Below are 25,629 nucleotides of genomic sequence, written 5' to 3'. Positions count from 1 at the left end.
TGGAGTTAAGATATGTCATAGGGTTCAAAACTTCCAGGCTTCAGTGGACAACCATCAAACAATGGTATTGCAATTATAAAGAGTATTAATATTAGAGCAATATAATATACTCTAGTAGTAATATAATATACTCTAATTAGAATAATGTGCCCTAATATGTGAGTATAATACTGTAGTAATATTTATTCTGTTACTCAATTTTGGAAAAACTTTTGATTGATAAAGGCATCATCTTGCTTGACTCCATAGAGTGGGGAGGAGTGATGGTATTCTAGGGACAAAACATCCTTCAGGGAGAGGGATTCTTCACCAATTCTTTATTTAGTGCCTACTGCATGCCAAGTATGTGCTCAACTTTGAAATTACTGTCAAGGATGAAATGTTCCCTAAGATCTCATGGTCTTGTGGGAGAACAGATAGAGGAGCATACATTGGTACTGTGAAGTGATTTGTGTCAGTAGAAGTCACTATAATGGTTTTGAGTGTTGTACTCAAAGGTTGGTTGTGGAGGGTACACTTCGGCTTGTGTGGTCAGTCGTGCCATCTTTTGGGGTAAGGACCAGAGGAGGGAGGAGAGGATGCACTGAGGGGAACAGAGGAGGAAGGGTGATAGTGTTGATGGTGAAGGTGGTGGTGGTGGTAGAGGAGGAGAAGGAGGAAGGTGACGATTTCAGTTTGGGACGTTCTACATTCAAACAGCCCCAGAGGCCTCTAAGTTACAGGGATTCTGTCGAGTGAACCAGCTCAGGCTCACTTCTTATGGGATTTCCTCTCCGCCGGTACTCTAGCTCACAACCCCTCTGCTCTACCATTTACATCCTGCGTTTCAAAAACGCATTGAAATATCTAATCCATTGATGTCTTCTCTTTGTCTCTGGAAGCCTCCTTTTCTTTTTCTTTTTTTACTATTAATTTGATGGAGCTTACGGAGGTAAAAGATACATGTCTACGGACAATCCACCATATTTAACCAGGAGTTTCAAAAGTCAATATCTGAGCAGTAAGATAAGTAAGAAGGAAAAGAAGAAGGGAAGGAGCAGGATGAAGAAGAAGAAAAGAAGGAGGCAATGGTGGAAAGATAACTGAGAGAAGCTCTAAGATGTAGCTGTAAAACCAGGGGGCAGCGGCAATGGAAGATAGTCATGCCACTTCATTATTGCTCATTGCAACGTGGTGAGAATTTGTCAGCCCCAAATCAGTGGGATCCTTTCAACATACAGAGTCAGTGGCTACCACAATGCCAAGCTCCCCCAAGGCTCAATCAGCTCAGACCATGTCTGTTTGATAAAGGACATGGAGTTATCACTCAATGGGTTGACCATTTCTCTGAAGCTACCTACTCAATCTTGTTATTTTTCCTCCTAAAAAGAATGGCTCTTAAATTATGTAGATGATTCACAATGTCTTGGATGTGTAGGTGGCACTGCCTTTCACCAGAAATAGACCAGCTCAACCAAGTTCTTTGGTATCATATAGGTGAATTCTCTCCATGGAATAAAATTGCTCCTTTTATTTCTTCTACCCTCCTATATTCCTTTCTTTTTCCATTCATCATGTATTCATTTGCTCATTCAACAACACAGAATTATTGGATATCTACAGTATGCCAGCTCCTGGGCCAGGCTCCATAACTAGGGTTTGGTTCATGAGCATGAGGCTGGTGGGGCTGGCTACAGGGCTGGCTACAGGCAATTCCAGGAGAGGTGTTAAAATAAGGCAACCCAGCAGGGGATTAGAAATCACAAAGGGAGGGAATTCCAAGATCAAATCCAAATTTGGCAAGAGAAGATGTAGAAGAAAAAGTAAGGATCATAAAGCGGAAAATCCCATGAGCAGGATACACCGTACCTACTGTCTAGAACCCAGGCCTCAAATGATGGGAAAGGTCTGCTTCCTTTTGGGGAAGGGGAGGAGACAGATGAAGTAAAGGAACCGTGCATGATTGTTAAGATTTGAGGAAACACCCTCTCATTAAAAGGAAACATACATATAGAGATTTCTTAAATAATAAGTCGAAAGCCACTGAGTCCCTCCTTCTCCAATTAGCTTGATTCTCTATCCCAGCTAAGAAATCCCTCTTATTAAAGGTGAAGTTCCTTTGTTTAAGATTTCCTGTCTTTTTGGTCTCTTTAGCATTTTAAAGGATGTTTGCATCCTTGTTACCTGTCTGACTTCCACTTCATCACCTTGGCACCTGATTAATTGTTACTATTCTCATTAAGGGGTCTCATGTTGACTCTTCTTGCTCTGTGTCTCTCACACATATCCCTTAATTATTCTTTTCCTTGGGAATATTCCTTGGCAAAATTGCTTTCCATTCCTGCCATCACCACCGTGCTGAGGCTCTCATCAATTCAAGCAGAGAGGATTGCAATTGTCTCCCTGTCTCCTCTGCTTCCCACCTCCAATTCCTTCTGCTACCTGTTGAGAAACTAATTTTTTAAAAAGCTTCATATTATTTATATTCCCCCACTCAAATTTCCTACAAATGAAACAAAAAACATAATAAAATTGTCCTCATTACCTAAATAATAAAGTACACATACACATACATACGCACAGCCACACATCCCAATGTGTCTTCAAGCCTTTGTGCCTTATCTGTGTTTACCCACCTTCACGTATAGAGAATCTTCTCTTCTCAGCCTCTGTTCACAGACCTGAGCTACCAAATATATATGAATGAAGCCCTTAAATAGGCTTCATTTTCTTAATATTTTCTCAATATTTTCCAGGTATTCTTATTTCCTCTGCCTGGAACTCCATCTCTTTTTCCCTCTGTTAGACACTGTAGTAAAATGGAAGGAAGGAATACTTGAAGGGAGTCCCCTGGCTGTGTGACATTGGACAAGTCACTGACTCTCTCTGGGGCACAATTTCCTTTTCTATAAATTAGACCAAGGAGATTGGACCAGTTGATCACTAAAGAGCTTCCAGTTCTCACCTGAAGTGAAGTCCCCCCTGGAATCTCCCCCACCTGCCCTTCCCAAGGTGACTCTCCTTGGTAGGGGCAGTCACACCATGGCTTGGAGAATGAGGGTAGCTGGACTCAGTGTACAACATATCTAGAAACTGCATTTGTGCTACAAGCCTGAAAGCTGTAGCTGACAGATCCATAAAAGGCTCTTCTATTTCAGAAGGCAATGATACAAATTAGAATGTCTGCCTTAGTTACCTCTGTCCAACAAAAGTGCTAGCATTGTATGTGGGCACTAGACTTCCCCAGAACTTACATGCCACACCAGAACATGAGTCTGCAGGCAGGTTTATGTGCTGGCAGTACAATCCAAGCATCAGCCTGGAGATAAAAAAAAGTAAATGAATGGATAACTCCTAGATATATAAGATATTCACAGGATGTTTATATTTTCAGAGTATTTCACATACATCGTGGCACTTGACCTTCACAAGAAGCAAATGAGGAAAGCAAAAGTAAGCAACAAATATTATTGAAGTCCACTATGTGCCAGGCCCAGTTGAGGGTGTATAGGAGACACCGGTGGACAAGCTCAATATCCTTTCCTTCATGGAATTGACATCCTAGCAGAGCAGTATCTATTGCACTGAAATGAATAGGAAAATCCTAAAAGAGGAGTTAACAACCATTGCATGATTATGCGATAAGTGCACGGGCAAAAGTCTGATAGTTAACGATAGCAACTACCACTTATTATTCAACAAATATTTACTGAGTGCCTACTATATGCCAAGTTCTGTGCTAAATGCTTTACATATGTTGTTTCATTTAATCGTTATGCTAACCCTGCAAAGCAGATATTATTATCTCCATTTTTCAAATGAGGAAATTAAGACTCAGAGAGTTTAAGGAAATTTCCCAATTTCCCCTAGCTGGCTTGCATTGGAGTAGAGTGGAGACAAAGGTTAGTCTTGTTTGCAGGAGCAGGGGAAAGCTGCAGGGAGGGGAATGTTGAGCAGGGTCTCAAAACTGAGTACATGTTCACCAAGCAAAAAAAAAAAAAAAGTGGGGGGTGGTAGATGGGCCAAGGTGAGAAGGGTTTTATAAGCTAGGCTTTCCCAGAACTTCCTAGAACTTTTTCAAGAACAAAATAGAAAATCTCTATACACCACACTGGGGCAAGTGGACAAGGCTGCCGTCTTGAGCAGCCCCTGAAACTCCTGCTGCCCCGAGCCTGTTCTATAACCCCAAAACACCTGCACTTCTTATACCCCACTGTGTGACACAACACACAGGCTGTGAAGGTCTGCAATAAGCAGCAGGGATTCATTGAAGGATTTTAAGCCTTCTGACAAAATCAGAACGGCAGAGTGGGGATCGGGTTGGAGAGGGAGGAAGTCAGAGGCAAGGGATCCAGTTAAAGCTGTAATGGGAGGGTAAACTGTAAGCTGTAGACCAGGAGGACCCAAACCAAGGTAGTGGCAGTGAGAATGGATCACAGACCATGGGCTTGAAAATGACTGAGGAGGGCAGCATGGACCGCTTTGGGTGATGGATGGAATGTGGTGGGAGTGACGGCTTAGTTGAGGATAATTCCAAGATTTCTAGGTTAAAAAGGGACTTAGAATTCATGACTGAAATGTCACTTCCCATGAGTAAAATTCTGGTTCCAAATTTAAAAGGATATATTGTCAATACTTTACAAAGCAGTGTAGACATTTCACATTTCTCTGTATCAATCGAGTGAATATGCAAAAGGGAAAAACAAACATAGACATGCACACATATACACATACACGACCCCCCAAAAAGAAGTCTGCATTCAGACAGCTAGTACATGAGCTGTATTCGTTGAGATATTCTGATTTCTGACACTCCTTAGTAAGTTGGAATTCTGCTATTCCTATTCCTGTCACCTATTGCACAAGACTTCCAAGTCCTACAGAACAAAACCCTGAAATGTTTCTGATGGAGACATGAGCTTTAGAACTGTTTTCTCAACTAGAATTCGATTTCTCCTTTATTGTTTCTTCCTCCGGGGGGAAAAATGTGCTAAAAACTGGTCTGTCATTGTTTTTAGTTGAAGAAACAGAAAAGAGATAGAAACATTTAAATACCACAAAACTCCATTTTATAGACCAACTAAACACCCACAACATAGCCCAACTGGCAGCAACATAATCAATTTGGAATGGTAAGCCACGTGCCAATCCTTGTTCAGCCATCAAGCAAATGACAACAAGGAAGCTTCTGTTCCATGTGATAGCTGAAACAATGGACCAATGAGAGAGTAAGACCTTTAACCATACTCTCTCTCCTAAAGACATCAGTCATTTTTCTGAATAAGCCAACATTTCCAACAGTTAAGGATTTATTTTCTCCTTTAAGAGCTACAATTTTTTTAATGGAACCAATTTGGCTAAAACTCCTTCTGAAATATGTGCCAGGCTTTCCTATAGGCCTATACAGATTATACAAAACAAAATGTAATCGTGGTGATGCAAGGCTATCACTTTAAGTTCCAACCATTATTTTGGGCTAAAAGACTCAGGAATATTTGAGATGTGTGGAGTTTGCCCAACATTAAGTGGCATCATTTTTTTAGTCTTTTTATCTGTTTTTATAGTTTGTTTTTGTCTGTTCCTTTGTTGTCAGGCTTTGGCTATACATTCAGGCTACTCTTGAATCTCAAGCTTCCTTGTTTCCTTTCATAACATATACTACTTTTATTCTGCTAAGAGCCTGAAAAACATTACCCAAGTGTGTTACCACGATTGTACATGAAGTAGGAGTAAGCAGGCTCCATAAGGGACAAGGGCTCACTCATGCTTCAACCACGTGGTAGTACCTTTAGTGCCTAGAAGACTGTAGAGTATAATGGCAGGAGGGTGGGCATGCCAGGGAAAGACAGGATTTGACTTCAGCAAAACCTGATTTTGACCTCCAGTACTTCACTTGCTATTTCTCAGCCTCATATTCCTCCTTGGCATAAATAGAAATAATAATATCTATGTACTTCACTCAGATTACTGTGGGGATTAAATGAGATAATGTAGGCAAAGTTCCCAGGCCTACCACATTAAGAGTCTCAATTAATTAAGGCTATTATTATTATTATGGATTTTGTGACATGCATTGTGACTGCTCAAACTGCTCAAATGTATTCTTCCTTATCTCCCTCCACTGCCTCTAACCGAGAAATTAGAGTATTATGGATGTTAAGACCAAGCAGAATTCCAACCGTAGTTAAAGATGAAAGCATGATTGTAGTTGGGTGAAATACTCAAGCCCTTCACACTGTTCAGACCCAGCCAGAGTCAAATGCATCAAACCAAGTTGTCCAACCAAGAGTTTAATCACAAGTCAGAGTAAGGTCATTAAGCAGAGACTGGGAACAGATGATGGAGACACAGCAAGCAGAAAGGACACAAGGGAAGCAACAACTCAGAGGCAATCCTCTCCCAAAGACCTCTCCTTTATTGGGGACAGTTTAGCTTCTGAGATAGTTTTTATTAGCGGTCACTATTTGGTCACAGAACACCTATCACTAAGTCATCGCTGGGACTGAGACTAAGGTGGAGGTCCTGGAGGAGCCTGATAATGTAGAGACAGGGGGACCCAGGAGTCAGAAGTCATGAGGACAGTGCCAGATTAGGCAGGACTCAGGATGATTGTAGCCAGCCACATCAGGGTCACCTCTGTGGCTCACTTTCACTGGTGAGTGCCGGGGTGGGGAGGTGAAGTTGACCAAGAGGTCCAGGGCTCCAGTGCCCAAAACCCAGTGATACCACTTCATAGAAAGAGAAAACTTTCTGCTTCCGATATGCCTTCTTTCCAAGCATGGCTCTGGCAGGCTTGCTTGGGTTTAGTTTGTCTAAAATCTATGTAACCTTACCAAAAGAGCCTATCTGTTAGTGAACCCTGTCTGTCCTAGTTCATTTTTCATGTGCGAAGAGATGCTTCCCTCAAGAGGTGATCAGGTGGATGTGTCCTTTGTGCTCAGGTCTTGTTATTCGCCACTATTTCATATCGAACTCAACACATTGGCATCCTTGTTCTCGTCTTTTTTTTTTTTTAATGACATCATTTTCCAATGACATTGAATCATCATAGTGTGTTTGGCCATTCTCCTTATTGTTGGGCATATGAACTTTTCTTAATTTTGTTTGTTTGGTTTTTTTCCCCCCTCTATCATGAAAATCCTCACTGTGAATACCTTTGTACTTTTTCTTTGCTTTTGGGTTATTTCCTTAGGGAACCCACTAGGGTGTGGGCTTGCCAGATGAAAGGGTATGAACTGTTTCATGGCTCTTATTACACATCAAGCTTATGAACTTGCCTTTATAACTCCAAGCACTTTCAGAAAACTGTTTTGAATCTAATGTTGTATGTTAGTGCTGTAGGCTGCTGAGAAATATTAAGTGAGTAAATTTAGACACTGTTGGTCTAAGGAAATATTGACTAGAAAGGAGAAACCAAAGCTGAGGTCTGGAAGGAAGGAAGGAAGGAAGGAAGGAAGGAAGGAAGGAAGGAAGGGAGGGAGGGAGGGAGGAAGGAAGGAAGGAAGGGAGGGAGGGAGGGAGGGAGGGAGGAGAGAGGGAAGGGAACAGGCAGATAGACTGAAAACCCATGGTTTGTGAAAGTGAGTTCCTACTTCGTGGCCATGTGGTGGCTCTCAGCATGCAAGGTCATTTGGATGTTGAGAGAGGAAATATTTTGTGTGGCCTTCTCTAACTTACTTAGCTTAGCCTGACACTTATACCCATGGGTGCTTCCAATCACTAGGCTTGTATAGTTTTAGCTCTGCCCATCACAGAAGCTAGGAAGAGCATACCTCCAGATGCACAGCAAATAATGAGAACCTAGCTTCTGTTTTCACTTCCTTCCTCTCCCCAAAGATTTTTGCAAAATTCTGAATTGTGCTGCCACCCCACTTTGTTTTTTCTCCTTCTAAACTCGCAATTTCCTGCTTTTCTAATAATTACCAACACATTAGATTCAGACCTAGGTTGGAATCCTGGCTCTGCACTGTGTGACCCTAGGCAAGTGATTTCACCTCTCTGAGCTTCATTTTCTTCATCTGGAAAATGAGGCTTAATCCAGTGCCTGATATCTAGCTCAGTGAATGGTTGCGTTACGTGACTATGGCTGTTATGGTGGCTTAAGCCAGCAACAGAGAGAATGGGGTTGGAAAGAAAATGTTTTTATGTCCCCATCCATAAAGTGGGAATAATGTTATATTACCCACCTGGGAGAGTTGTCATGAAGAATCATTACATGGTGCACATAATAGTATGTGGTAGGTACTCTGTGCTATTTTCCTATCCTCTCCTCCCCCATCTTCCCCTCTCCTCCCCTCCCCTTCCCTACCTTTATCCTACCTTCCCTGTCCTGTCGTTCTCTTCCTGTCTTCTGTTTAGATAATCACACAGATCCACATGGCTGCCAAAGAATGTCCTTTCTGCTCCTCTGATGGGTAGACAGGCAAGATAAACTAGGCGTAGAGAAACCCAAGGTAGTGGTTTGGCCAGATCATTTATAAGGGAAAGTGAGTAAACACACCGCTAGTGGCTGAGACAGGGGAAAGCTGTGGCTAGGAGGAAAAGCAGCCTGGACGGAGGCTTTTGACAAATCAACCTAGCCTTAAATCTGAGTCACTGCAGAGGGTCTTCCTATAAGACAGATTCAGAGCTGGCTACTTAGTGCTCCCTGAAGGAGAGGTGAGAGCCAGGGTAGGATTAAGTCATGGCCAAGAACAGTTAAGGAGATAGTCAAGGAATTGTGAGTAATATGCCTAATTGTACCTGGGGTTTTATATTTCATTAAATCCTATTTTAACTGCATGCCTTTCATAATATGAGCGGATGGTAACTACTGGAGAAGATTATTATGCTTAACAATTTTAATGAGAGTTTTGTTATGTGTATGGGAGGGGAAATTGGGTAGAAAAGTGTGCAAAGCTCCATTGCTCTGCTAACTTCATGGCCAGTGTTACAAGCAAGGCCCAGTTATTCAAGCCTAAACCCAGAATAAGCCAATGATAAGTAAATGAAGCTACAGGAAGGAGACTGATTATTTTGGTGGCCTGAGCTTAGAAAGTAAATGCCACACGCCAACAAGACACCACTGGGAACACAAAAACCCACGTCAGGAGGAGGATGTGGATGTGGACATCATGAGTGTCATGGATCAGAGCATCCTCCACATGGGGCTGTCCTAGCATGGCCTCTGGTCTCAGATCCTGTCTCCAAGATTCATCCCTAGAGGTAGAGTCAAAATGTTCTCCGTGAGGTGGGGTGAGAATGTGAAAACAAATGGAGAAATAAAGTGGAAAACTGGGAAAGTGGATGGTGAGAACCCCAGACTAATTTAGGGGAAATCCTCCTCTGGACCCTCAGTACACTGTGCTCATCTCTGGCATAGCATTTATCATGCTTTTAAAATTATCTATTTTTTACCCATGTCATTCACTAGACTGTAAGCTGAGGTAGAGACCAATGTGAATAGACATCACATTCCCAGTGCCAAAGACAGCGCCTGACATGCTCTGGGTGCCTAATAAATACCTGTACGGTTATCACTTCCAGCTAATTACAACCAACTTAATTAAGACCTTGTACTCTAGAGCCCAAATTCCTAGGTTTCAGTCTAGCCACTGTCTGGACAAGTTACTTATTCAATCTTTGCCTTGGTTTCCTCTATGTAGAAGAGCTGTACTGGTGGTACATATCTCATAGGGTTGTTGTGAGGATTATGTGAGTTAGCACATGTTCATTGAGCACTGTGCCTCACACATAGCACTCCACCAATGTCAGCTATCAAATATCACCATCACCACCATCATCGCCATTGACATCGCCATCATCATCACCACCATCATCATCACTACTGTCATCATCACCAACACCACCACCACATCATCACCACCATCATCATTACCATCACCACCATCATCATCATCACCAACACCAACACCATCATCACTGCCATCATCATCATCATCACCATCATCATCACCATCACCACCATCATCATCATCACCAACACCACCACCATCATCACCATCATCATCACCACCATCATCACCATCATCACCATCATCATCTCCAACATCAGATCAACTCCCTAGTGAACAGGGGCAAGCTGTTGAACTCTGTACATCAATTTCTTCTCCTAAGTTTAGCTACATGGTCATTAAGATCATGAGGCACTTACACCCTGTGGTTCTCTCTGTGGGTTTGTTTTACCCACTCTATATATTCATCACAGAAAATTCTGAATCCCAAACTGGTTTTCTCTTCCACCCAGTACATGTTTGGATCACCTCCCAAAACCAACCAGAGCTGTATGCTCAGGGCACTCAATGTGTGTGTGTGTTTTATAATTAGTCTAAGTAAAATATACACCTCGTAATACTCTTCAGAGGCAAATGGAAATATCTTTGCATTACCTGCTGTTTGAGATGATCTCCACAAGAGCTTCCATCCACCAGTGTAGCTAGCAAAGAGTTAATGAAAAATCTGATAATAAAATGGCAAGCTCTGTGTACCGCCCTGTCAATAGGACCCTCTGTCCTTGTTGGATGGGAGAGCAGGACGATGTGAAATGAGAAGTTGAAGAAAATAACAGAAATTGGAATGAGGTGTCAGAGGAAGGCAACCATAAAATAACTGAAAATACAGGGGGAAAGTATGAAGAACATGGACTACAATTACTCTAGTAAATGGTATTCACAGAAGGCAACCATTTGTGTAAGAAAAGGGGACATATGGAGGCTAAACACACATGTGTATATTCACGAAGTACCTCTAATAGATTATACAACAAATGGATGGCCTTAGTTGCCTCCAGGGAGGAAAAATAGGTGGCTGGGGGAGGGGAAATGGTAGAGGGATTTTATACTGGAGTCTTTATTTTTTTGTCCTTTTAGAACCATGTGAGTACATTACTGATTTCAAAATGGATTTTTAAAAAGTTATTTCCTAGGGTGAGCAAAGAGTGAACTGGAAGTTGGAATTTGGATTCTGGTTCTGCATTTTTCAGTAGCAATCTGTATGATTTATAGCAAGCCTCTCCCCTCTCTGGACCTCAGCTTCCTCCCCTGGGAGCGAAGGGGTTAAATTGGATTCACTATCCAGCTCCCAGCTCTCAGGATTTGCCGTTCAATGTGGGGCACTGGGCTTCAGCAGAGCTCCCTCCAGCCCTGCAGAGCATGAGCCTATAGGCCCTCTACTCTGGACGTGTCCTTCTAGCCCCTGATCTTTCTCTGATGGTTGTGGGCCATCATGCCCCATGAAATTTAGTGCTGGTGAAGGATGGGCAGCTGAGAGTTTGAATTCTAGTGAAATGAGGATGGCCAAAAGGGCAAGACAGATGATAGATAGATAGATAGATAGATAGATAGATAGATAGATAGATGATAGATAGATATAGATAGATAGATAGACAGATATCTGGTGAGTCTAAGAGAAAGCTCAGAAAAAGAGAGAACTAGAAGTCAAGTATAATACAAGAAGGTTGTGCACTGAGTGGGAAAAGCAGTGGACATGCTGAAGCATGGGGAAAGGTAATATGGACCAGCCACTCCAATGCCAGCCCCATGGTGGAGGGGGGTGGGGTGGGAGGGAAAAGTGATTGGGCAATGGGCTAAGACCCTGGTGAAGAAGTCCCCCTTGCTCTTTTCACCAGTGCAGGAATCCCTATCACGACCACTGGACATTTGCTCAGGTCCTGTGACACTGTAGCCACATCTATGACGGCCACCACAGAGGCCACCAGTAGCACGAACTAAGGAGGTATCAGATAGGACCAGTAGGTTTCAGGCAGAGGTCCGGAGAATAGAAAGGGGAAAGGAAAAAAAAAAAGAAGAAGAAGAAGAAGGCGTAAGGAGAGGGAGGCAGAGTGACAGAGAGCCAAGGTCAGTACAGAGATGGAAAAAGAAAGAGAAAAACAGATTTGGGTGCACAGGCAGACCCGCAAAAGCCCACCTGCCCCATAAGATCAGTGAACTCTAGTACTAAAGGTCGTATTGATTCATTACCGTGAGCAGCGGAGTCCTAAAAGAAAGCACACTTGGCATTCTAAGCAGGGCCACCAAGAACCTATCGTTACGGTCCTCTCTCCCCACCGACCATGTCCAGTACATCTCAGAGGTAAGAGGGCAAATAAGAACCCACAGCCATCAGAAGGAAGACTAGGGCCTGGAAGGACCAAGTCCAGAGTAAAGGGCTCTGCAGGGCTCAGTGGTCACATTTTAAGGATGTCGACCTCCAAGATCCCACTTCAAGGGCAGCAAGTATGGGAGAAACCATCGTAGGAACTGGTGACATTTTGCCCGAGAAGAAAAGACTTACCTTGAAGAATTTGCTAGGAAGGTCGACTGCTAGAACCCCTTTCAGCATCGATGTACTCTGCTTCTGTAAAGTATTTTGAAGGGTTCACATGTGCAAGAAAGATCAAACTTAGTTGTATGGGTCTCCAGAGATAAATTAGGGGAAATGGGAGAAATGAACAAAACGACAGATTCCATGCCGATGAAAGGAAGAAGCTTCAGACACTGCCAGATGTTCCAGAATAGAACTGGTTACCGGTGGACTGTTCCAGAAGGCATGTGTAGGAGGGATTCCTGTAGCAGGTAGGGAGCAGGGCTGGGTGGCCCCTCAGACACTTTCCAATGCCGGGCCCCTGAGTAGCAGGGATTAAGGGTAAAAAGGAACATTTGGGGGGCCCCGAGAAGCCTCATCAAGCCAGCAAGTGTCAGCTCCAAAAATTGGATTATAAAAACAGAAAAATCATATCTGCTTAAATTGACCTCCCCTCACAACAAACTCGTTTGATGCAAGAAAGAGTTTATAATTAGTGGGGGTAGTCACATACCAGAAGGTGGGCTGGCTGGCCGGGAAGTGGGCCTTGCTGTCACCGCATGCAAACATCACACAGAAGAAAAGGCCAGGATGCCAGATGTGGAGCAACAGCTGTTTTAGAGATAAACAAGAAAAGAGCGATTTTCTTGAAAGCTTATTATTGGGAAATCACAATGCTAAATTCTAGTTTCTTGGTGGGGAGGTTTTGTGGGTCAGCTCATGCATTGCCTCACAAATCTGTTTTTCTGGCCAAGTGAGGCTTCTAGGACAGGAAAGCAAATTCACGTGGTAAGGGGTCGGGTTTAAGAGCACGGGGACTGGAGTCAGACTGCCTGGATTCAGGGGCTGTGTGGCTTAGGGTGAGTAGCTCAACCTCTCTGTGGTTAGGATTCCTCTTCTCTGAAGTACCAAAAATAATAGTATTTACCTCATGCAATTATTTTGAGCATTGAACGCTTAGAACCCTTGTATTTAGTGTAAGTAACTTAAAACAGGCCCTAGCACTTAGGAAATTCTATATTTATTTTATTGTATGTTTATTATTATTTATCATTATACTTTTGGGAGAAGCATGGTGGAAAGGGAAAATCTTGGACTTTGGAATGAGTTAGAGCTGAGTTCAATTCCTGCTCTCTGAGCCCTTGGTTCACAAATATAAAAAGAGGACCAAAAATTCCTCCCTTGCAGGGTAGGAGTGAGGGACTAAATACGTTTGCATGCCCAGTTCAATGCCTGGCATACAGAAGTATTCAAGAAATCCTAGGTCCTTTCCCTTCCCCCTGTCTCAGTGTGTTTCGTCAATGTGCCAGACACTGTGCTAAGAGGTAGGGACACAAACATGAATCAGGTGTAGTCCCTGTCCTCAAAGGGTTCGTGTCCAGAAGGAAAGCCTGGACACACACAGTAATAAGGTACTACTGCAAGGGCCATGAGGGGTCCAGTTTCCTGGGAGGTGATGCTTGGGTGGGGCTTGAAGAAAGAGTAGACTTTGCCGAGCTGGTCAAAGTATTGGTCCGGGAGGGCGTGGGCGTAGAGAACTCACTATGTATGTGTGCCACAGAGAGAGCCATCGATCCTTGCATAGGGTCGCTAGCCATCCCTGTGTCTGCCTTGGGATTTCTGTGCCAAAACCCCGGGAGCCTCTGCAGGATACCCCTCCTCTCTGGAAAAACAACCCATCTGGACAATTAACAGGAAAACCCAAGGCACAGAAGACACTTAGGCAACCAACAACAGCAGGTGTACATTTAAAGAGGGAAATTGCCAGGAAAGAAATGGCCCCCAGCAGCTGAACATATCAGAAACATAGAACGCCCTAAAGGTTTCTATAAGACAGAGCTCCATGCCAGCCCAGAGTTAGGACTCTGGAAGATGTTATGTGCTTGTCCTGGCTGCTTCTTTAACAACTGCACTGAGCTCACAAGGTCTCCCCACCTTAGCGGGGATGTGCATCTCTGTGGCAACCCGCAGGACCGCTAGGACCACGCTGGAAGCACCGGTGTGTGAGCCTCTGGTAGAAGCCTCACAAAACTGGCAGATTCAGAGCCTTCCCCCCAAAGCCAGCAACAGACAGCTCCAAGGAACCGAATCCAAAATAAAAAAACCCACTTCACCAGCTTTTTCCGCTGGTGAATACAGGTGTGTGCGTGTGTGTGTGTGTGTGTGTGTGTGTGTGTGCGGGGGGTGAGTGAAAAGGAGTGGGGCTCAGATGTCCTCTTCTCCAGAGACCAGATGCAGGGAACTGCCTGCTGACAGGATGCCCTCCAGGTCAGCGAGGAGGGAAAGCCCAGACAGTACCACTCAGATACTCGAGGCTCACTCAACAGATCTGTGCAGCACTGCTAATAGTCATCACAAAGTAGGTGAAATTCCTCTCCAGGCCCAGCCCCCCGAAATCCCCCCTACTTCACTGAGTGCCCCCCCCACCTTTGGGATCCTTTCACACCATCTCTACCCTGCCCCACAAGCCCCATCAAAGTCCACTCTCTGGAAAATGTCTGGAAAACTCCTTTATCCCATGGAGTGATGGGGCTGAATGAAGAGTCGCCTCTCCCATTGAGGCCTCAGGGGGTCAATCTGAGGCCTGGGTGGAGACCCGCTGTGCACCACACATAGCAGGCAGCTGCAGAAGCAGGATTCCAGCCCTGCCCTCAAGGCGCCTGGCCCAGAGAGTGCAAACTGTAAGGCCATGGGGTGCAGTAGAAAGAGCCAGGGCTTTGGGGACTTGTGTGCAGAATCGCAATCCGCCACTTGCAGGTTGTATGACCTTGGCCGCATACTTGGCCTCCCTAGTCTCACCTGTGAAATGGAGCTAGCAGAATACCATGTGCTTCATCCATCCTCCCAAACACACCGAAGTGGAATATTGCAAAGGCTAAAGAAAAACTCCCCAAAGTGCCTGCGGGTTAGTGGGAGCCCCTGAACCTGCCCAGGAGGGAAGGGCGACATTATCAGCCCTCACACTGTAGGATTCCAGGTGTGAGAATGGCAGAGATGGAGCCTCCTGTCCTAGGAAGTCACACTCCCCTCTCCTGCCCTCTGGGACAGCTGTGCCCGCTGACCGCTCCAGGGCGCAGCGGCAGACCCCTCCAGCCCAGTGCTGGGGGCACACCTGGGAAGCTCCTAAGAGGCAGAGCCCACCTGGCCAGAGGCCCAGACACCCCGCCCAGCACCTCAACACACATACTACACACCACACACCCAGACACACACGCAAAACACACCAACCACACACCACATCCAGGAACCCTGCTATGCAACTGCACACCAACACGCCCATTCAGACCCACCACCAAGTGCACACATACGCACGCACACGGAACACACACACCATCTCAGGCACCCTTTACCACACACATCACACCCACTCAGGTAGCCACAGTACAGCCTCTGCAAATAAGCTCACATGCACGAGATACACAGAAATACCCGTTCACACATACACACTTACAGCCTACCCACACTCAGCGCGTGACAGCCCCCCACACACACTTGTTCACGTGCCCACAATACACAGCGTCTCACTCTCTGTACAGCCCATCTCCCAGTCTGAAGTGTTCTCACACTTACTACACATGGCCCCGCAACGGTTCTACCCCACAGCTCTCCCACAAGCCCGCACACCCGGGCACATCTGTGCAGTGCCTCCCCCACCCGGCGGCCGACTCCAGCAAGACGCTTCCCCGCTCAGTGTGCAGCGGCCACAGTGGCCAGGAATTAAAATGCAGCGAGGAGGAGCCGGGCGCGTCAGCACCGCGTCTCCAGGAGCGCACAGCGCTCGCCGCCGCCGCCCCGCCCGCCCGGAGCCCTGGGGCCAGCGAGCTGAGGAGCAGGTGCTCGAAGCCCAGCCGCGCCAGCGTCGCGCGGCCGCTGCCCAAGTTCGCCCGGGGCCCGAGGAGGGCCGGGCAACCGGGAGAGGAGCGCAGCCGGCGCCGCCGCCGCCGCCGCCGCCGCCGCCGTGGGCTTGCAGTCTTGAGAGAAGGACGCGCGGAGCAGCGAGTCCGGGTCACCCCGCCGAGAGGTGCAGGCGGGGCTCCGCAGTCCCCAGCTCCTGGCGCCGCCGGGGCAGGGAGAAGAACAGACAGGGGGACAGCGAGGCCGGGCTTTTCTGGAGACTCGAGACACCCCGGAGAGTCGAGGGGAGAAGCGACACTTTCCTCTGGCCAGCAGCCCGGAAGGGGCCCAGCAGCAAGCAGCTTCCCTCAGGACGCCCCGAGAAGCCCCCAGCCCGGGGCGAGAGCGGGCGCGTCGCACGCAGGGCTCGGGCGCGGGACTTAGGGGAGCCTTCAAGGGTCTCGGCCGAGCGCAGCCCCAGGAGCTGTGAACGGATCTCGCAGGCAAGGGGAAGAGCGCAGCAGCGGGCTGAGCGACCCCTCGCCCCGGTACACACCCACCCCACCCGCGGCGCCCGAGCCGCGGTGAGCCTCTGGGGGCGCTCGTTCCCTGGCGCCTTCCCTCCCGGGTCCCAGCAGCGCTGGGCTACGGGCTGGGCTGGCGGGGCCCTTGGGGATGTCCACATCAGGCATGGTGGCCGAGTGGCTGCTCTCCCCGGACCAGCGTAAAAGCTGGGGTTAGGCGGAGCAGGGGGGACTCGGCGCAGGGTCCCCCGAGGTCCAAGACGAAGGGAGGCGGGCGCAGCGCCCGGGCACGGGAGAGGCGGCGCCCGGTGGGGCCCCTCTAGAGGTAGCGGCCGGGCCAAGCACTCTGCAGGAGGACTAGGGGCCCGGAGAGCCCGGGAGGCGCTCGGGAGAGGCCAGGGCCAGGGGCTGCGGGGCCGAAGCAGCGCTCAGTCCCGGGCGGGCGCCCGCGGAGGCGGCGGCGGCGGCGCCGGGCGGGCATGCCGCGCCACCGGAGCTCCTTTCGGGCGCACGCTTCCCTGGCGCGGGCTGCGCGCGGCGGCCGCTGCTGCTGCTTCCACTGCTGCTGCGGACTCCCATGGCGGCTCCGCCCGGCCGGGGCCGCCGCCGCTGCCGCCAGCCGCGGGCTGAATGAATGAGCCGGAGCGGCGGAGCCCGGCTGCCCGCGGCCGCGCTCACCGGCCCGGGACGCTTCCTCATGGCCCGCGAGGAGCCGGCGCCCGCGGCGGTGGCGGCGGCCGGGCAGCCCGGGGGCGACAGGGGCGGCGAGCGCGAGCGGGCGCTGCAGGGGCCGGGGGGCGCCCGCAGGGGGCGGCCGTCGCTGAGCCGCGCTAAACTGCACGGGCTGCGGCACATGTGCGCCGGGCGCACGGCGGCGGGCGGCTCCTTCCAGAGGCGGGCGCTGTGGGTGCTGGCCTTCTGCACGTCCCTCGGCTTGCTGCTGTCCTGGTCCTCGAACCGCCTGCTCTACTGGCTCAGCTTCCCGTCGCACACGCGCGTGCACCGCGAGTGGAGTCGCCAGCTGCCCTTCCCCGCCGTCACCGTGTGCAACAACAACCCTCTGCGCTTCCCGCGCCTCTCCAAGGGGGACCTCTACTACGCCGGCCACTGGCTCGGGCTACTGCTGCCCAACCGCACCGCACGCCCGCTGGTCAGCGAGCTGCTGCGGGGCGATGAGCCGCGCCGCCAGTGGTTCCGCAAGCTGGCCGACTTCCGCCTCTTCCTGCCGCCGCGCCACTTCGAGGGCATCAGCGCCGCCTTCATGGACCGCCTGGGCCACCAGCTCGAGGACATGCTGCTCTCCTGCAAGTACCGCGGCGAGCTCTGCGGCCCGCACAACTTCTCCTCCGTGAGTTGCCCTCCGCGCGAACCCGCTCCCTGCGCTCCCCCCACGCTCCGGAGTCAGTAGGCCCTCCCCGCCCCCCAGGGTAGGACACCAGGCCGCTTGCTGGTGAGGTGACATCATTCCAGGATGCCAAGGCGGACCCCACTCTTGGGTCCCCTGAGCCTTGTCCTCCAGGTCGTGGGAAGTTGGCCACAACTGTAGGAGGAGTGACCTTGCTCACCCGTCCCGGCCTCTCCCCTTCCAATGTCGGCCCCCAGATCCTCGGCTCTGCTCTTCATGGTCCCCTCTGTGAATGCTAGCCCTCTTTGTCCCGGACCTCACCCCCTGGTGCGCAGGACTGCCGTGTGTCTGGGGTGAAGGGATGGGACAAGAGAGAAGCACGTCTTACTTGGGGGTTTGTTGTCCTCGGGGAAACCCACAGGAAGCTCTTCAAAAAGGGACCATCAGCAGAATCGCACTGCTCTAAGCAGCTTATGCCTGAGTTCCAAAACACTTGGAATCTAGGGGGACTTTGGAGGAAACGCCCAGAATATGAACCAACACTGAAACTGTAGCTGGTTAGGTGGGGAACTCGGCAGCCCCTTCTGCTGCCTTTTAAAAGCTCTTTCTTAAGCATCCAGGGGAATTGAGCAGTGGTGGGCATCCGTGGGGTCCTTGACTGAACGAGGTGAGTGTGGGTCCTGGGCTAGAGGAGACAGCCGCCTGCGGTGGGGAAAGCAGCCTCAGAGAGATACTGATGCGAACAGCAGGGGCCAGGAGAAGCTGTGCTGGGGGTGGGGGGGGGTAGGGGGTTGTAAACCATTTGCTGTGCTGGTTCCGCCATGCCGTGGGTCTGGATAATGCAGCTGTCAGACAGAAGGTATCTGCTTCGTGTAGTCTGCCTTGGAGGAGTTCTGGTGCCAAGCCCCAGCGTGGCACCAGCCTGTCCAGTCCTTCGTGTGTAAACACCCCTTAGGTGGGTTTGGGTTTTCCACTAGTGCGGGGAAGGTGGGCTGTGTGTTTATTTGTCACGATCTGATGATTTTAGCAGCCCTTTTGCCTTGCTCCTGACCGTCTTGTATCTGACAAAGCTTCTCCTGTGGTGGTAAAGAGATGCTACGGTTCCAACAGGTGTTTGCCCGGATGCCTGTCAGGCCAGGCCTCTGATTGGCTAATTGGGCTCGTCCTTGTCTAGGATGGTGACCCTGGTTTCAGTCTTGCTCTCTTTGCGTTGCTTTATGTAGAAAAGCCGTGATTTAGCCATTCCCCAAACATCCCTTGTTCTCTGGGCTTTTCAGCCCGCCTCAGAGGAATCCCTACCTAGTGGCGCCCCTGTCTGCTTCAGCAAGCCGATGCTGCTAATGTGTGCTTCTAAGTGACTCCTTTCAGAAGTCAAACACAATGCTGAGTTCTACAAAGATGAAGGAATGAGCCTAGCAATGCCTTGTTTATTGTTTGGCTGACCACTACCTAGCAGCCCCTAAAGTCGGACTGAAGTTCAATGTTATATTCAACTATCAGCAGCCCCTGGCTTCAGCTTCAAGTTGTGCAACATGGCCCACCAAATAGAATCATGTACATCCAATGATGGTTCTACAAGTGTGCAGAATTGCATGCTAGCAGCCAGTATTCACTTTTGGACATTCCCACAACCCTGCGTTAGGGAGGAGTTTTATTCCCATTTTACAGATGAGGAAAATGAGGCTCCACAAAGCTGTCCAAAGCTCAGCGCCAGTAAGTTGAAAGTCTAGCTTTGCAAACCATCAGATGTGTCACACAGAAGCTACACGTAGCCTCCCTCTCTGAGCCGGGGCCTCTCTTCTATTAGAAGATCCCTGCGTAGGACCATTGCCCTCCACCACCCCTACCAGCTCCCATCCCTCCTCAGAGCATGGCTGGGAGAGTGGCAAGTGGAGCCACCCCAGGGGGTGCAGGTAGTCATAACCTTGGCCACATGATAAGGGGGCCTGACCCACCTGTGCCTGCAAGCATACGGCACCTTCAGGAGCCACCTGGGGAGACCTCAGTCTCCCCAGCAGAGGTGGCCGTGAGTTGAAGCAACCAGGACCCTTCCCACTGGGGCACACCCTTCTCTCACTTGCCTGTACCCTGCCTTCCTTCATCTGAAGAGCTTGCAGGCACACCCTCCGCCCCAAGCAAACCAAATACCTCCATTCCCCAAGTATGTGTCCCTGGAGACTCTAGTGACCCCTGGTGGCTTTCTATCATGACCCTGCCCTGGGACTTTCCAGCCCCTTAACATTTTTGCTGTAGTTTTTTTCAAGGATCTCAGAATTAAAAGCTTGCACCCCTTTCTCTGTGGAAGCCAGAAGCTCTTCCAGGAGAGCATCAAATACAGGGCAGGCCCATCAGGAGTATTTTCCTCTATCTATGCCACCCTGACTCAGACCTTTGTTGTCTTCGGTGGAGTGGCACTCTAGGGTAGCGGGTAAGAACAGGAGCCTCACGCTGCATGGATGGTTCAAATCCTGAGACTACCACTTACTGTGTGCCCTCCGCACAAGTGGCTTAGCCTCTCTGTTCTTTAGTTTCCTACTCCATCTAGTGGAGGTAACAAATACACCATATTTGTTGTGTGTAGATGGATGGACGGATGGATAGATAGATAGAGAGATAGAGAGATAGATAGATAGATAGATAGATAGATAGATAGATAGATAGACAGACAGATAGACAGATGTGCATATGCATATATATAAAGAGGGTGGAACTCTTAAAACTGTGTAGGCCTTTAAATGACATTTGCCTCCTAACTGGTCTGTTGGCCTCCAGCTCAGCGCTCCTTCCCCTCGACATCCATCCCCTGCACTACAGCCAGAGCAGTCTTTCCAAAGTTCCGCTCAAAGCGTATCATCCCACCTCTTAAAACCCCTTAAAATCCCAGGCTGTCCTCAGGCTCTGCACCTGCACCCTGCCTTGCCTTTTGCCCCACCCTCTCTGGTACCACATACTTAAGCTCTGCAAACAGCTTGCGACGGCTGGACGACTGCTCCCCAAGGCTCTCTGCCTTGCTGTCTGCTTCCTCTGAGGCTGTCAGTGCTCCTGGTGCTCTCCCCCCACCAACCCCCCCCCACACACTGCTCTGTCCGCCTCAGGATACTACTCATCTTTCAGCATCCAGCCCTGGGGGTTCTTCTGCTTTGGAGCCTGTCCTGACTGCCCCACCTCTCCTCCTCTCATCACCAAGCAACTGATGCCTTCCTCCTTTCTACCCCTCTACCACCCCATTTAGGTGTCAGTCCTCACACCTACTGGTCTGTGTCTGTCCCTCCCTCCAAAGTCACGTCTGATTTCCCCAACCTCTCCAGCACCCGGCACGGAGGCTGACACATAAGTGTTGAGGAAAGGCCTGGGGAATGAATCCCTTCACCGGGTACCCCCAAGACTTCTTGTTGTCCTGGAAGACCCGCACGGAGACGCTTGGCTTAATTTCTCCAGGGAACACCAGTGGAATGCATTTCTAATAAGGAAATGCCCAGGCAGTTTCTGGGCATTTATTCCTTTTTGGGTTAGAAGCGGGGAGTGGAGAGCAGGGTGCCTTCCCAGATACCTATGCTTCTCAAGCCCTAAGAGACCAGTGCAACAGGTGAAGAATGGGGTCTCAGGGGAAGCCTTCGGGGGGATGGGCCAGCTGTCCCCCAAAGTCTCCTTCCACCTAGCTAGGCTCGCGTCGGGAAATAAATGTGGCAGGGGAGAGAAGAGTATTGTGAAGAGGTGTGTGTGTCTGTTGGGTTTTATTCTCCAGATCCATTAGGGTGTGTTTACTTGCAGCTCCTCTGTTTATTACAGCTGTGCAAGGGTTAATCACTCAGCTGCCAGTCAAAGCAGCTCCGAACATGGGCTTCCGAAGGCCCATGTTGTTTCCCCGGCCCCAGCCGCGGACCTCGGGGCTCCGCACACTCTGGCCCTCTGGGGTTGTCCTGGGGGTGGAGGGAAGCAGACTTCCCAGTAAGGGGCAGGACACAGAACCGTGAGGCTGAGCTATCTGGGACTGGGGCCTCCAGAGAGGGGCCGAGGGGTTGGGAACAGGGGCTGACAGAGGCCGATCAGGGTCTGCTGCAAGAACAAGGAGCAGTGACCCTCTCTGGGGGGAGGCACGCACGGTTCAGGGGAAGGTGTCAGGCAGACCTAGCGTAGGCCTTTGGCTCTGCCCCTTTCTAAGCTGTGCGCCTCGGGCAGGCGCCCCACTCTCGCGCCTCGGGGAATAATGCCTGCCTCACACTGCTGGGACGAAGACATGTGTACAGAGGCTTGCCCGCACCTGCACATCAGCAGGTGCTCAGTATAGGGGAGCGACTGTATAATTTGGATAAAGAGATTGGCACAGTCCTCGTATCTGGGGGTAGCAATTATTAATTACCCTCAATATAACTATCCTATCTTATCATGACCACTTACCTGAGTGGGGATAGGCTCGTTTCCTGGTTCATTCATTCAATCAACCAGTGTCTATTGAATGTCACCTCTATGTCAAACTCTGTACTAGCTGCTGGGGATGTAAAACTAAATAATTAATTATTAAGATGAATATTAATTATGGTTGAGGAATGAGACCTGTGAACAGATGCCAGTACAGAGTGCAGAGGTGAGATGTGGGCTTAGAGGAGTACCCAGGTGAGACTGGGGACCTCTGATGGCTTCCTGGAGGAGGTGACATGTAAACTGAGTCTTGAAGGATAAGTAGGAGTTCCAAGGTAGAGAAGGAGGGAGAGGGGGACAGCATGTACAAACGTGTGAAACGACAGCATGTGAAACGATGAGATTGAACACATGCTTCTAGGCCCTGCGAGTGGTTCGGGGTATCTGGAGGGAGGGGCCGGAGGCGAAGAGGAAGAAGAGAGCAGAGGTGTGATAACGCAGTGCTGTGATGGATGCCTGGTGGCCCAACTATGCTTTTAAACTTTGTAGCAAATCTCGGACTTCTTTCACTTCTGGCTGTTAGACCGTGGAGGGTCCCCTCTATGTCATCCGTGTCCCACACCCACTCCTTGCTCCATCAGGGCCACTCCTCCCTGCACTCTTTCTTACCCCCTTTTGCCGGGGTCAACCTTGAGTCCAGATTTTGGACTAGTCATATGTACCAAAAACCAAGGAAAGAGCACTTGGTTTCATCACATTTTGTCACAGCGAGCAAGCTGCTCTGAGTCAGCAACAGAAAACAAGAAATCATTTTAGCAACATATTGTTTAAAATCAGCAAATTCGGTTGAGATGGTGCTAGGCCAGGCAGTCCAGTAGTTGTGAGGATGGATGGCTTGAGGGAGGCAAGAAAGATACTTCTGCCTTTAGAGAAAGAGGAGTAAATGAGCTAATACATGTAAAGTGCTTAGAACAGTTTCTGGCACCAAGTAAAGGACTCAATAAATGTGAGCTATTTCCTTTATTATTACTTGCAGTGAGCGATCCGAGTGAAGGACGAAGGCAAATAGCATTGGGCAGCTGTGATACGCCAGGCCCGGGCTGGGCACACTGCATGCCACCTCCGTTCTTGCAATAACCCTAAAAGGTTGTGTGATCATTCGCATTTTACAGATGGGCAACTGCAGCTCAGGGCAAGACTGTAGTCTGCCCGGAGTCACAGAACTGGCAGGTGACAAAGATGGAATTTGAACCCAAGTCCTTACCACCACAAAGGCGCATGCAGCTGGATGCACAGCTGTATCATTGGGTGGAGAAGGAGCAGCGTGGGTGGGACGTGGGGGTGTGCAGGGAAGACCAAGCCAGCCTCAGCACTGTCCTGACCAGCCATGTGACTTTGGCCTCAGGATCCCTCTGTGAAATGAGGGCATGTGCCAAATGACCAAAGGGACTTAGCTGAGAAGTTCTCCGTCCAAGGGAGCAGTCAGGGGAAAATACGGCTTAACCACTGCAGATGGCCCAGGCTTTTCAGCCGAACATCTCTTTTCTTTGCAGAGCTGAAACAGTGATTAAGGGGGAAATGTACAAGTTATTGAAGTGCTGGAGACAGGATGGTGATTAAATAGACATTTTTACAGGGAACATGAAAAGAACTCTTACCAGTGATTTTACTTCGGGGAAATTAGTTTAGGGAATCAAATGTAAACTCTGCTCAGGTCTACAGATAACCAAATTGACCAACGTCAGGCTGATTCTGACAGTGGTTGTTTGGGGGCTACTGTGGCCAGTCGTGAACGCATCAGTCAGATGTCTGCCCAGTTGAGAAGGGCTGGAGGAGTAACCAGACCGTTTGGTTTATACGTCCATCGCTTTGATTCTCCTAAGTGGTTTGCTTGGCTCAGCCACTCAGAGATTCAACCAACCAACGCCCATCGAGTGCCTACTGTATGCCAAGCAGTGGGCCACAAAGATGACAATAAATTTACTCTGTTTCTGATAAATAGGGCTGCAAGGGTCAGTGCGCTTCATCAGGGTGATGGGGGCCTGAAAGGAGCTACCCCTCACACAGGGAGGGGACCGGGCATGTGACAGCCCAGGATTTGGATTGGGCACCTGTCATGTAAATATTCGTGTCAATTTCACTGGACTCGAATGGTTGTAATGGAACCCATTCTACAGATGAGAAAACTGAGGCTTGGGAAGGCACAAAGTCAGTGCTGGAGGGCAGCAGAGCCAGGATTCAAACAAAGGTCTGTCCAGCCCCAAAGCTGATACTCTTCTTTTCTATGGCCCCAATTCCGCCAACACTCAGAGATGCCAGTAAGAACCAGCCCTTCCAGAGAGAGTATCCTTCACCACCTTTCAAACCTTAGCTGGAAGTTTCTTTCACTATAAATTGGTGTGGGCCCCCAAAGTCATCCTGGGTCCCTAGGCCTGCAACCAGGAGCAGGGACGGCTGTGGATCCTCCTACTCTATCAGCCACACAGGGAGATCAGGAGTTGCGAAAAGTCTTCCTTTGGCCACAATCCAAACTAAACTAGGATTTTCATTCTTTCAAGGACACTGGTAACTTGTAGTCCTGGCTAACGAAATGTTGCCAAACTGAGCTCCAGCTCAGACCTGCACTCACAAAGAGATGGCTCACCCGTCATTGGAACAGGACTTGTTGGTAAAGCAAACAGAGGCTGCTAACGCACTGGGGAAGTTTGTTCTCTGGAGCCTGTCAGATAACTCCCCTGACACCACTGTTTATACTATTAATTTGCCTAGTAAATTGTTTCCTCTGGTTCCACACACATTCGTTGAGCTCCTGCTCTCTGCCGGGCACCTTTACGTTCATTAGTTTATCTCGGCCCAACAACAGACTGGAGGAACAAGTCTTCTTTTCTCCCTGGTACAGATAAGGAAATGAAGGTGCAAAGTGGTTTGCTAACTTGCCCAGGGTCAGAGACAGAAACTCTGATCTCCGCTTCCAAAGTCAATGCTCTTGGCACTAAGCCATGGTTGTTCGTAAAAAGAAACCCCAGTCCAGCTTTGACCAGCAAACTTGCATTTCCAATCAGTAGAGGCTTTATTACCTGGAGAGGATATCATAATATGCATTACCATCTCATTTTATCCCGACAACAGTGGAGGGAGCATACTGCACCGTGTGGCCTGCCTGACTTCAGAAAGGGGAAGCGGCTTGCCTGGGGTCACATGGCCCAAGAAAAGAAACAGCCAGAATTTGAATTCAGATCTCCTCAGGCTCCCGTACATCTCTTCTTCCCCCACTCCTCTGTTCCTGCT

The 25,629-nt window shown here is 49.2% G+C and overlaps 1 protein-coding gene across 3 annotated transcripts in view; it reads left to right on the top strand.

The window, feature by feature from the left end:
- Window positions 1-25,629, top strand: part of ASIC2 (acid sensing ion channel subunit 2) — a 1,100,666-nt gene that overhangs the window by 795,219 nt on the left and 279,818 nt on the right. The window contains exon 1 of one of the 3 annotated variants that reach the window (XM_025851505.2): window positions 17,272-17,985. The exons of the other annotated variants lie outside the window; for them this stretch is intronic. Coding sequence (XP_025707290.1) covers window positions 17,272-17,985 — 714 coding nt within the window. Of the gene's footprint in view, window positions 1-17,271; window positions 17,986-25,629 lie in introns of those variants that run through there. 3 annotated transcript variants of the gene reach the window in all.

The sequence above is a fragment of the Callorhinus ursinus genome, unplaced genomic scaffold (assembly GCF_003265705.2).
Source record: "Callorhinus ursinus isolate GAN/ISIS: 27379988/994484 unplaced genomic scaffold, GSC_fseal_2.0 scaffold34, whole genome shotgun sequence".
Taxonomy (NCBI): Eukaryota; Metazoa; Chordata; class Mammalia; order Carnivora; family Otariidae; genus Callorhinus; species Callorhinus ursinus.
This window is presented reverse-complemented; position numbering and strand designations above follow the sequence as displayed.